Source organism: Onychomys torridus, chromosome 20 (genome assembly GCF_903995425.1).
Source record: "Onychomys torridus chromosome 20, mOncTor1.1, whole genome shotgun sequence".
NCBI classification, from domain to species: Eukaryota; Metazoa; Chordata; class Mammalia; order Rodentia; family Cricetidae; genus Onychomys; species Onychomys torridus.
In genome coordinates this window covers 27182260-27195763 of record NC_050462.1, presented here as the reverse complement: position 1 = coordinate 27195763, position 13504 = coordinate 27182260, and the positions used below count along the sequence as shown (strand labels likewise).

The following is a 13504-nucleotide window of genomic DNA, read 5'->3' as shown; positions in this document are numbered from 1 at the left end:
TAAACCATTTCCAATAAGGTAAGGTTTGAGTCTCAGACATGACAAAAGGTGACTAACAGCTGCAGGTTATACAGTACTCTTGGGGTGTCACTTCAATCCTGACTTCTTTATACACACTGGCCCATTTATTTCTTTCCATAATGCTAAGTGGCCAGCAGTACTACTATATCTACTTTATAGATGTGGGCAATAAGGCACAGATTGGTAAAGTAATGTGCACTTATTCATATAAGCTACTAAAGAGGGAGCCAAGTTCCACACATTGCAGTCCTGTTCCTGAGTTGACTATTAGACACTGCCCCGATTTTACTCTATGTATATGCCATAGCTGCCTTGCTGGGATGTAGACCCTGTAGACCTTAGAACTCTGGACTGCCTCCAGAGAGCAGATGAGTACATTTCCAGGGCTGCCAAGCTTCTTTTCCTTCAAAGTGCCCTCTAGAATCTTAGAATCAAACAAATTTAGTAGGATTTTAGAGTTAGGACAAATCATAAATATCATCATGTCCACCTTCATTTATTTAATAGATAAGGAAATTGAATAATCTGTGCTGGGGAGATAGTTGAGTGGGTAAATTCACCTGAGTTAGGAAACACAATATCTATGCACCTCACCTGTATTTCCTGCCCACAGAGGCAGAGATAGAAGATTCCTGGAGCAAGCTAGCTACCTATGGGGCAAACTGGCTACCTACACTACCTAACTGATGAGCTCTGAGCACAAGTGAGACACCTTGCCTTAATGTATAAGACACCAAATGGAGACACCTGTTGTCCACTTGTTTCAACATACATGTTCATTCTTATCCACACACACAAGACACACATGTGCCTCCACACACAAACATGTATATACACCTACCCTATACAAGCATTGAGTAATCCACAATTACATTTTCATTGTGATTTTTTTTTTTCCTGAATGCTCAGCAAACTTAAGCCTACTCACTAGAAGGTTTGTTAAGTATCTTATAAATGTCTAGCTGGGTGAAATTATTTATAATGTGTATTTTGAAAATGATCACGATAAATCTCATGATACTTTCTTTCTAATAGGGAGAATTTCCCACAGTTGATCAGAACTTTCAGAGTGACTGTGGATGTGTACAGTATCTTTGTGGTAAATGCTCTTTTAATACTTTTAAATAATAAATGCTTATTATTCGTGTCCATTGTTTAGCATTGATATATTTAAAAATATGTTCTTTGAGAAATAGTGTATTTGTAGTAAGACCAGCTGCCAGCACTACAATAAACAATTCTTATTTTTCCTTCATAATGTCTTAAAATGTTTAGAGAGATTTGATAAGATAAAAACATGAATATCTTACCGCAGAACTGAAATTTTTCTATGCCACTTTAAAATATGCCATCAACACTTGATTTTAGTCAAAAGACCAAGAATTGGTAGATTTAGGGGAAAGGGGAGGTGGGGCGAGACTGGGGAGGATGAAGGAGCAGAAATTGTGGTCAGGATGAAATATATGGAGACAAATAAAAAACCTATGCTATCTAAAATTGTGAACATGTTTTTGCTCAATGATAACTATTACCATTTCAAAGCATGAAATACTATATTTTTATACTAAGATTTAGTGGGTTCACAGCATGTAGAATATTTCTTCAATGGCTTAAATTGCTTCAAAATTTTGTCTGAGCAAACAACGGCAGAACTTCAGACTTAGAGGCAAGGAGAGCTTTTGGGTTATCTCCAGCCCTCTCCCAGCCTGCTCTAATATGCCACCATATAGATACAGTGGTGCATCATACCAGAAGCACTAAGAATAGAATCATTTCTTTTAACATCATGATCATTAAAGTCACAAAATATTAACAGAGTCCCACAGTGAAGGGTGCTACTATTATTGAATTCGACTTTCCATCCATCTAGATCCACATTAACAGTGATCATGATCTGTGTTCTGGAGGAGGAACAGAAATACATTGCTCATACCCGAGACCTCATCCTTCCGGATGTTGCTATAAAGTGCATCTTTTGGAGCATGTTAATACAAGTGATTTTTACAAATTGACTTTTATTATAAGTTCTATTGATTGGTAAATACAAAAGACAACATTGTGTTTTTTTATTGACTTTTTTTTTTTTTTTTTTTTTTTTAGAAAAGGATGATGTGTGTGTGTTTCAAGAAGTATCAGTATTGAGTCCTGGACAATCTCTGACAAAGTATTTGGAAGGGGACTTTTGTTACACCATAGAATGTCTGGAAGAAAAAGATAACAATACAGGCTTTCATACTTTGAATGTTACAATGGTGAATTGTTCAAAAGACTGCGATGTTGTAAGTATTCTTATAAGTTGCTCTGGTGGCCTAGTGAGTTTAAAATTAACAGCTAGAGAGTTTGAACTTACGAATACCTTATATGCTTGACTAGCTCCTCAACACTGTTATTTTATGAGCTGTCTATATAATGCACATTTTCACTTTACAATGAGTGACCATGAGCTTCAAGAGTTGTTATGGGGAGCTTGTTTGCTTGGTTGACCTAAGATTGTCGCACCTGCTTGATGAATGTTGCTGTAGACGTAGAGGTTAATACCTACTTCATTTGTAAGTTGGCTACACAAAGTAAATTATTCTTTGAAGCTACTCAGATGCAACTTTAGAAATGCTTACAGATCTTCAGAGAGAACACCTTCAGAACTAACTCATCAACATGCTAATATTGCTGCATGGCTAATACTCTGCCTGTTCATTGTATGCAGCACCAGATGTACAGTCCATCCCCCAGTGATTATGATTGCTGTGGAACCTGTAAAAACATATCTTGTAAATTTCAGATGGAAAATGGAACATCAGTTATATATGAGGTATGGATTTTTATTTCCTATTAAAAATATCATCCAGACAATTCTGCATACACTGCACATTAATATAGTTTGTTTGTTTGTTTTTTTTTTTTTTTGGTTTTTCGAGATAGGGTTTCTTTGTGTAGTTTTTGCACCTTTCCTGGAACTCGTTTTGGAGACCAGGCTGGCCTCGAACTCACAGAGATCCACCTGCCTCTGCCTCTCAAGTTCTGGGATTAAAGGCGTGCGCCACCACCGCCCGGCCTGTAGTTATTATATTTTAAACTTTTTGATATTTTTTGATACTTGTTTAAGTTGCTTCCTAAGGTAATTTTAACTTGGACTCTCACAATTTTCCAGATGTGAGAAATGAGTTCCAGGAAAGTCTGGTATGTAATCAATTATGAGGATAATAAAAATTAGTATATTTATGGAGCCATTAAATTTTTATTTTTGATATATTGGATATTACTATTTTCTCAATTTGAATATTATTTTTATTGCCCCTGAACTTACAGATTGTAAGTTGATTGGGGTTCATGGAGGATCTGAAGCTATTTATAAATTGAGATAGGACCTCAAACAGTGGTTCTCATCCTTTCTAATGCAGTGACCATGTAATACAGTTCACTACACTCATGCTGTGGTGACCCCCCATCAAATAATTATTTTTGTTGCTACTTCATAATTTTGCTACTGTTATGAATCACAGTGTAAATATCTGATATGCAGGATATCTGATAATGCCCCAAATGGGTCTCAACTCACAGATTGAGAACCCACTGACCAGGGCAAAGAAAGTGATTGAGTTCATCTAAATTTTTACTGATCTACAAGGAATCTTCAAGAATTTGACTGTATTTTTCAATCACAGCTACAACACAACAAACGTCAGTATGCAAATGTTTTCTTTTAAACCTGGCAATAAAGGAGCAGGAGGAAGAAAAGCAAATCTCAAGCAAGGATTGAGAGGGGTGTGGTTGTTGTTTTGTCACTAGTAAGAAATATCATAGTGAGACCTTTGGCATTTTGTCATTAGATGACCACTAGTAGAAAAAGATACCTCTGTTCTTACAGTTGTTATATGTCATATTAACCTCTCAGTTCCATTATGAAATAAAACACACACAAACACGTTCTCTCTCTCTCTCTCTCTCTCTCTCTCTCTCTCTGATTTTGAGATACAATTAGGGATACTTTCAAATGGAATTTTAATGGCCCAAGAAGCTCTCTGTTTTTGTTTGTTTCTACTCTTTTGGGGGACCTGCCACCCAGCTCCCAAATAAATCACACATGGAGGCTTATTCTTAATTATAAATTCCCAGCCTTAGCTTGGCTTAGTTGCCAGCCAGCTTTATTTAACTTAAATTATCCCGTCTACCTTTTGCCTCTGGGATTTTTCCCAGTCTCTTACTTCTGTAAATATTACTCTTGCTCCATGGCTTGCATGGTTGCTCAGTGGCTGCCCCCTGGAGTCCTCTTCTCCTTGTTCTCTCATTCCTTCTTCCCAGATTTCTTCTTCTATTTATTCTCTCTGCCTGTCAGCCCTGCCTTTCTTTCCTTCTGCCTTGCTATTGGCCCTTCAGTTCTTTATTTGACCATCAGGTGTTTTAGACAGGCAAAGTAACACAGCTTCACAGAGTTAAGCAAATGCAACATAAACAAAAGTAACACACCTTAAAATAATATTCTACAACACTCTGTCTTTTTGGACTCGATTACATATTTAATTAATTTAAGGGTCTAAGGAGTTAACACATATTAGCATGGATAGCAGTAACTTACTTTCTTTTTTTCCTTAGGAAGGGAGCACCTGGCACTATAACTGTACCACATATGAATGTGTTAAGACTGATGAGGGAGCATTGATTCTAAACTACAGCATGGTCTGCCCTCCTTTTAATGAGACCGAATGCAAACTGGTTTGTACTTTGTTACATCTAAAGAAATTCTGCATTAGCTGTAATTTAGGAAGTACACATTAGTCTACTTTCCAAGGTCCTACAGACACTGGCTTATTTGCTGTGGAGGATGTTCTTTCTTTGCATAAATAAAATCTCCGGTATAGCTCTTTAGTTTGCCATTTTAAATTCAAATTGGACTTCCTAAGAATGGCTAATTTGCTATGTCTAGGTTTTTATGTGTATATTAAGGGATAATTGAAAATCCTCTGGTCAGCCAACCCAGGCTCCCTTCTAATGTAGATAAATGTGCTACTTAATTGAGTTTTACCTTTTTTTTTTTTTTCCCTTAGACAAACACATAGATTTATTCGTGTCATTAATGCATCCTGATTTAGTGACATTTACCTTTCTTCTCCGATACAGGCCACTGGAGAACTTAGTGCTTTTCCAGATTTTATAGATTTGCTCCATCCACCACCGCTCCCCCCCCCCCCCCCCCCCCCCGCCTCCGCACCATTTTCTCAGAGAAAAATCTATTAGGGGAAAAGATTCTTAAAGGGTTACGGTTTTTATTTTAAAACAAACTCTTTCCAGTGTTAATTACTTAGACAATCAGTCCTTAACAAAAAATGGGATTTATTCAATTGCTTAGAGAAATAGTATTAGTCTCCCTGATTTTTCCTCTGTAGCTACCCTTTAATAGTGATGGCTAGGAAGCCATTGCATGTATTGAAATTATATTTTAGTCCTGGAAAATGGGGTTTGTTTGAAAAATAAAGTATTTATTAATGAAAAAAGTGCCCTCAACATTTTTATGATACTTAGAAATTCAATTCATCTAATTATTATAGTTTATTTTTTGGAGTTGAAAATGAATGACAACTAGTTAGTATAATAGCTTTCATTATTTTATTATCTTAAAAATATTTGGAGCATTGAAAAAGTATTCTTAAGTAGCATATTTTAGTACTTTTTGTATTAAGGTAGAGACAGTGCAGTTTTTAAGCAAAATATTGTTCCTAAGAAATTATTATTAGGATTTGTTAACTTCTAATTATTTCTCTATAAAGGCTTTGTGATGGCTGATAAAATATTGTGAGAGTTGGCTTTCAATTCCAGGTTAAGAGGAAATGGACAAACACTGTATCTTTTACCTTTTTTTTTTTTTTCTTTTCTAGAATGAAGGAATTATAAAGCTTTATAATGAAGGCTGTTGCAAGATCTGTAAGTGAGGATATAATCCATGTAATCATAGAGTAGTTTTCGTGGCTCACATGGTTGTGCTGGGTTCTCTCAACAGTCCTGTTCCCAAGATGTACTTTGGAAAGTCTGTCATTTAAACGCTTTTGTGATGTGTGGTGGATATTCTTGTAACCCAGCCTTTACATTGTGTGGTATATGATAACAGTTTTACCTGGATAAACTCTCATTTCATTTTTGGACATTTCTTTATTGAAGTATTTTCTAAAATTCATAGCCTGTTTTTTCTTTAAAATTAAAATAATTGGTGTTTTACCTGCATGTATGTCTGTATACCATACACATGCAGAACTTACAGATGTAAATAGAGGGCATCAGATTCCCTGGAACTGGAGTTACAGAAGGTTGTGAGCCATCATGTGGGTGCCAGGGATCAAACCCCACGTCCTCTGGACGAGTAGCCAGCCATCTCAATAGTTAAGCCACCCCTTCAGCCTCTAGCCTAGGATTTTAATAGGTTTGAGTTTCAAGTTCACTATGTCCTACTTTGCTTGGAGTATGCTCAATTACACAAACTTAGCAAGTTTATGACAAGAATGCTATTGACACACCAGTGTCAACATTCAGGAGATTATAGTATCTTCATACCATTTGAAAAAAACTATAAGTCTGTACTTCTGGGAAATTCCAACAGGGAATTATGTTTAAATCCTATATTTAGAAAATTTCATGGTAGTTAGTTAACTACATGCAAGTAATGTATTTTATATTTGTTTTAATTACCAGCCTAATTAAAGACTTTTGAATAATTTAAAGACTGAAATAGAATAGAGGACTATACAGCCAACCATTTTTATTTTTTAAAATATGAATTTATATGAATCCAAAAGTAGGAATTTTAATAAAAGTTACATAAGTAGCAATTTAAACATTATATAGAGATGCTCTTGGGGAAAAGAACATAGTATAATTTGGGATGGATTATTAAATAAAAGCTGAAATATTTCTAAGTAAGATTTCTGAGTATACTGAAGGACTGAATCCCATGAATACATAAAGATAGAATATATAAATATATAAAATAATTTGCACAAAAGTCCACTGCAATAAATTCTGGAAATACTCTAATTTTCAGCTCAAAAGTAATTTGACCAAATAAAATTTCCTGTGATTATTGATGATGTGCTAAAATTTAGTTCCATTGTGTAGAACACCCAGTTAAGTCATATATAAGCAACCCACACACACACCAAAAAAAAAAAAGGTGGAAAAGTTCAGCATTTTACAAGTTCATGTCCATTTTACTGGGTGACATTCCAGGTCTATTGAAACACAAACTCTCACAGAGCAGGTGGCTTAAGCAGCAGAAGTGGACTGTTTTATATAGATCTGTAGTTCCCAAATGTAGATGTTGGCAGGTTGCTTTCTAATGAGTTCACTGAGAGCATAATCTCTGTTCCTGCCTTATAGATGACTGTCTCCATATTTGTATTATGTTTCCGTGTGTGTGTGTGTGTGTGTGTGTGTGTGTCTCCAAATTTCTCTTTTTATAAGGGCCAGTCATACTGCATTATAATCGACACACTTATCTCATTCTCTTCTGATTGCCTCTGCAAAGGCCTTTTGACCAAACAAAAATCACCTTCTATAGCTCTACTGAACATAGGAAGAGTTGAGGGACACAGTTCAAATAACAAGAACTATATTGACTGGACCTTAAGTAGAGTGACATACATTTTAATTGCTAGAATCTGGTGAAACATCAAACGAATTTTTTTCTGTTCATTGAAAACAAGCAATTTTTCATTTAGTAATTCTCTGAATTATATGTGAGCTAATGTTTATCAATTATCTACTGTAGCAGGAACACAAAAATTAAATTTAGCTGTAGAACCTAAAGAGACTTGTATTTATATATTCTTACTTTTCATTTCTTTGACAGCTTTGCAGTCTATACTCTCCTTTAGATATGAGATAGAGGCACAGTCATCTTCAAAGTCAAAGCCATTGTAATCAGCCCCATAATATCACCCCACAATAATAGACAAGTTAGTGTATTTCTTTTCTGAAGGCCAACAGGGGAATAAATGGGTGGCTAAACTGATGAATGATACACTAGTACTCCTCAGCCTGTTTAGGCATGACCACAGCCAGTCCTTGGAGGAAGGTGTAGCTTCCTGAAATGATCAGGAAATCAAGCCTCAGAGAAGGAGATTCCATTAGGCAATAATGGGTATAGGCCCACCATAGTTCATCTCTGCCAACCTCTTTGAGTTGCAGAATAACAGCAAACTGCTTCAGTATCTCTCATCCAGTGTGTAAGTAATGCTTTGACATTAGAGAAGGTTTATTACAGCCTAAGATTGTGAATGACCAGGTTATGCTGTAGAGATTGTGGAGTTTAGGTCCTATCACAGGTGCTGTGAAAACACAGTTTTACTACTAAGAAATCTGTGAGGAATACATAGGAAATACCTCTAGAAACAAAATATTCAACTAACTAACAATGAGTAATATCCCATATATTTATTGAATTAGTTTTTCCTTGATAAGGGCAGTTTAATTTCAGCCACTCTTAGCGACCCATCTCTCCTCAAACCAGAGTAGCTTAGCTTTCCCTGTTGGAATTTCATATCAGCGTGTGTTTTAACTAAGACTTTCATGGATAAAGTCATATGAAAACTGATAATGCAATTCCATCATTCCATAAACAAGTATATTGAACAGAATGAGTCACTGAGTTGCCTATAGTGACAAAGCAAGTTCTCAGTTGCATATTGATGCATACTATGGTGTCATGAATGATTATAAGGTGATTTTTATTTGAAATCATAAAAGACCATTTCACAGCCATAGGTATGAACCGTTTATCCTTTGCAAAAGGCTGACAAATAAGGTTTTATATGTATCATATTAATGAGTTGTTAGAAAATGTAGTTTTATTTAAAAATTGTTGCATGCTAATGACTTACTTATACACATTGCATATTTATACAAATCACAGTTAAATCTAAAAATTCATTATTCCATATATGTAATGTTTTGGCTAGTAAATATTCTAAGATAATGAGGTCAAAAGTGAAAATAACTATGAATCTAGAAGATGCAAGCCATATGGAAGGGGAAAAAAGATATACATACAACATCTAAGAGTGGAGTTTGAAAAAAAATTACTACTGAATATATGATTTAAATAAATATTTCAAATTTCCAATCTAACTATATTCATGTTTTAAATTTAGAAAGCATTTTACATGGTCTTGTAATATTTATTTATTATTTTTATTTTTAATTGTGTGGGGGTATGAGTATGATCGTGTGAGTGTGGTTCATGGAGGGGCCAGAAGTGTCAGGTACCCCCTGGAACTGGAGCCACAGAGAGTTGTGAGCCATCTGATATGGGTGCTGGGAACTGAACTCCAGCCCTCTGGATTAGCAGCAAGGGCTCTTAGCCAACACAGCCATCTTCCCATCCCCTTATATGGCTTTTTGAAGAACAAATATATTTTTTATTTTTATTTTTTCAGGCAAACGAGAAGAAAGAGTATGCCAGAAAGTGATCATTAAATCCATCATAAAGAAACAGGACTGTGTAAGCCAGAGCTCTGTAAGTAGAAAAATAACACTGGTTACATAAAGAACATTTGTGCTTCTGGAAATCTGTGGATCACTGACATTTGACAAACTAATATACCAAAAAAACGATGACATGAAATATTTAACTTTGAGAGTGTTCCTAACCTCTAATATTAAAATATCCAGTTTCTGAAGACTCGTAAATTAGTCTTAGCATAAATAACCAACAGTTCTCAATGATGATTGCAATCTAGCGAGATAGACATGTAATCTACAAGTATTTGACTACATTTTATCTTTAGCTGTGTATTCAGGGGATGGGGTCTGCATTATTCTTTTGCTCCTTTTAGTATGTCCTACTCAATTCTATGCTGTACTTTTACCAGAACACAGCACCAGTGACAATAGAATTTTGGGGCTGGCATTAAGTTATTCCATATTTCTATTTTTATGCTCACACAATTCATTTTTTTAATTACGTAAGCATTGCTGTATTGAGCATGACAATGTAACAACCCTTTGATGCATGCATGTGTCATGTTCTAATGTAGTATGTCCACAATCTTTTAAACATATAGAAGATTGGGGAATGCAATGGTGAAAAAAGCTCTTACTGACTCCTGGGAGGAATCAAATAATCACCATTGTTAGCTGAACTTGAAGATTTTTTCCTCCTCATTATCTGTCCTTGCAGATCAGTGTTGCATCTTGTGATGGAAAATGCCCATCAGCGACCATATATAACATCAATGTCGAAAGTCACCTGAGGTTCTGCAAGTGCTGTCGTGAAAATGGAGTGAGAAACGTCACTGTGCCTCTGCACTGCTCAGGAAATGGCACAGAGGTTATGTACACACTCCAGGAGCCTATAGACTGCACATGCCAGTGGAATTAAGCTCTTGCCTTTGGAGAACTCTGTACAATCGTGTCATGTCAGGCAACATTGGCTTATCACTATTATTTAGGTACATAACAGACTTACACTGTATAAGAATATTGGTGTCATTAACACTATTGGAATTTGACTACATAATAGCTGGTACAAACCGTGTATTGTTTCGATGGAAAAATTCTATTTGAAGTTTTATTTCAGAGAATAAAATTATTCCAAGTTGTTAAGTTGGAATGCTGTTATATTTATAATTGCATTGTGGGTTGAATTTAAATATTCCTATAAAGTAGAAGACTTTTGTTGTAGAATTCCTTCTATTTCAGCCCTTAGTTCTCTTTTTTTGTTTGGATTTTCAGTCTGCCATGGCTGTCTATATTGAGGCAGACTATAATTTCTACTGCATACTCTGGCCAATGTGATCGGTTATAATTGGCTGATAGATAACTGTGGAGAGTTGTGTGCTTAGAAACAGAACATAGAACCACAGGTTGTTAGCTTAGTGAACACTTCAACAAATATTAGGAATGTCACTGCTAACCCTTCTCATTTTTCAGGCGTGACATTACATAACATTTTTGTGACTTCTACAAATATAAGTAGCAACAATGTGGTTGAATTTATGTAAAAAAAGAAACTAGACTATTTTCTAAGTTTTTTTGACTCTGGTTTCATGCTCTTTTATTGTAAATGACACAGAAAGGTGACAAAAAAGTCACAGACTCTTCCATTATTAAGTAGTACTGGATAAGATTAAAAAGCTTAAGTCTAATATCCATTTAGAATGCCACACATGCAATAATAATTATTTCAATAATAAGAAACAAGAAAATATCATCAGTCACTATATAGAGGAAGACCTGGAGCTATATTTTTTATACCATTAAAATTATTAACTATATTGTTACTATTTAACATTTAGTTCCTTTATTTATCACTGGGGGCTGTTTCTAAATGTATCTGTACACTATGAAACCTGAGAGTTCTTTTTTGCCATTAAAGCTGCTGCTTTGTCAGTGAGGAGTGATATAAAATTATCTGAATGTGTTCATAATGTTAGAACAGGAGGCTGCGAATCATTGACATTTGCAAATAATCTGCTCTGAGATCTTTGCAAACTCCCGAATTCTTTCTGGTGGGGAGTATATAATTATTTGAATTTCTTCCTTAGTGAAAAGAGAATGCCTTAGTGTGATTGTAAATACCAATGAAGTTCAATGTCAATAAAAGGACATTAAAATTGCATTGAAAAGCTTAATAAGCTAGGGTTAGTTTGAGCTAAGTGACTTGTTTTCAGACATTAATGTTTCCATTGAAAAATTATGCTTCCAAGAAATACTGTAATTATGAAGTGTTTGGATCTCCAGGCTTGCTTAGAAATGGGTATTATCTGGAAAATCCCAACATCTACTGTATGTAAAAAATGATTTACCTTGTTTGTTTTAATACCAGTATTTTCTTTAGATATAGACATTTCTGTATCTGTGATTATTAGCATATAAATTGAATTAAATGTTTTTGTTTAAATATATTAAAGTTTTACATAAAAATGTCATGTATCTCAAGCAGAAGTATGTACTATATGTCACCTATCATTTTCTTTTAAATTCCACTCTCTATTATTAAATATTAACTGATCTTGAAACCTATTTGTGGGGAGAAAAGAAATATTCTTCTGGTATTTTATAAACAAGACATAAAGTAAGTACACGTGGAAGTTCTGTGATGGGTTTGGTGCTGTTCTAAACAATGAGAACAGAGGCAAAACAAGACATACACAATCTTTGCTTCTGTTCAACTTCAAGTTTAAAAAGAATGCAGTCTTTAACTAGTTATAAATATGAAGACATCTAGAAGGAGACCTGAAAGCTTATAGGAGTATAGTGTAAGATATCTTTCAAGTCAACAGAAAGCAAAGATGGACTTTCAATGATTGCTATTAGAACAGTTGAATCATCACTTGAACAAAAATTATTTGGATTTATCTATTCACTGACATCAGAATACACTAAAAATAATCCATAATTTCTATGTGAAATAAACCAATAGAAGTTCTAACCATAAAAATAGAGAAGAGATTAATTGTCATCTTGTACAGGGGAAAAAATCATTCTAAGTTTGGCTCAATATATAGCATCCTCCACACAAGGATTAATAAATTTAATAAGAAAATGGCATGAGCAAAATCAGCTTGAAAACGTGAAGTGTCAAAAGAACACTGAAACCAGAATGGTGATCTTTCATGGACAGGGCTAACATTCCTGCATGCAAAAAGCTCCTGAAAAACCATAGGAGAATCCACCTGACAAGAAAATTGGGCCATATGCAGATTGTTCAAAGAGAAAAAAAAATAATACTGGTGGAGATTTAAAATAAATGCTGAATAGAATCACTTTCCCACCAAGCTAGCAATATACTTTGTTTTAAAAAAAAGTGTGTGAAGGTAAGTCTCTCATATTATTGCTGGTGACTAAAAAGGGTGGCAATCTTAAGGAAGACTTAGCAACATGGATTGGTATTAGAGGGGTGTTTTGGTTTGATCATCCTATGAAAGAAATAGATCCTAGACAGTGCATCTGTATAAACACAAACTGGAAATTTCCCAAGGCTATCAACTTTTTATTAGAAAGCTTTGTAATCAAGCCGATTGAATAAATTTTGTAAATCTATGATGTAATGCTATGATGACTGTGGAAGAAACAGAGAGAGATCCAGTCATGTGAGTTGATCTCTAGAATTTAGTTGGGTTACAAGGATCTGAACTCAGGATTTTGTGTTTGTGTGGGAATCACTTTACTCACTGAACCATTTCTTCAGCTGAAGGCAGCCTTTATGTTTCATTTTCTAATTTTTACCACCATCTATTAATTTAAATATTATTGATGGAATCCAGTGTGATAATGCAATACATGGACAAAATGATAAAGTCAAGGCCAATTTATCTTCTTAAGCATTTTTCATTTCTTCCTGTTGGGAACCTTTGGACTGTACTAATTACTTTGCAATATAGCACCAGCTATTGTAAAGTACTGTTACCCTGCTGTACTGTAGAGCACCAGGGCACTCCCTCCTGTTTAGCTGTATTGGGGTGCTTGTTTTCTGGTCTCCCCATCATCTTTCCTCACT

At 34.9% G+C, this 13504-nt stretch overlaps 1 protein-coding gene across 4 annotated transcripts in view; it reads left to right on the top strand.

Moving 5' to 3' along the window:
- The window catches only part of Otogl (otogelin like), a 145741-nt gene extending 133642 nt beyond the window's left edge, over nt 1–12099 (top strand). For 2 of the 4 annotated variants that reach the window (XM_036169979.1, XM_036169978.1), the window contains exons 52-58: nt 1057–1120; nt 2122–2300; nt 2726–2830; nt 4612–4731; nt 5892–5937; nt 9441–9520; nt 10184–12099. In XM_036169979.1, coding sequence (XP_036025872.1) covers nt 1057–1120; nt 2122–2300; nt 2726–2830; nt 4612–4731; nt 5892–5937; nt 9441–9520; nt 10184–10384 — 795 coding nt within the window. In that variant the 3' untranslated portion in view covers nt 10385–12099. The remainder of the gene's footprint in view (nt 1–1056; nt 1121–2121; nt 2301–2725; nt 2831–4611; nt 4732–5891; nt 5938–9440; nt 9521–10183) is intronic. The other 2 variants (XM_036169981.1, XM_036169980.1) reach the window with 1 other exon arrangement.
- Nucleotides 12100–13504: the final 1405 nt, after the last annotated feature.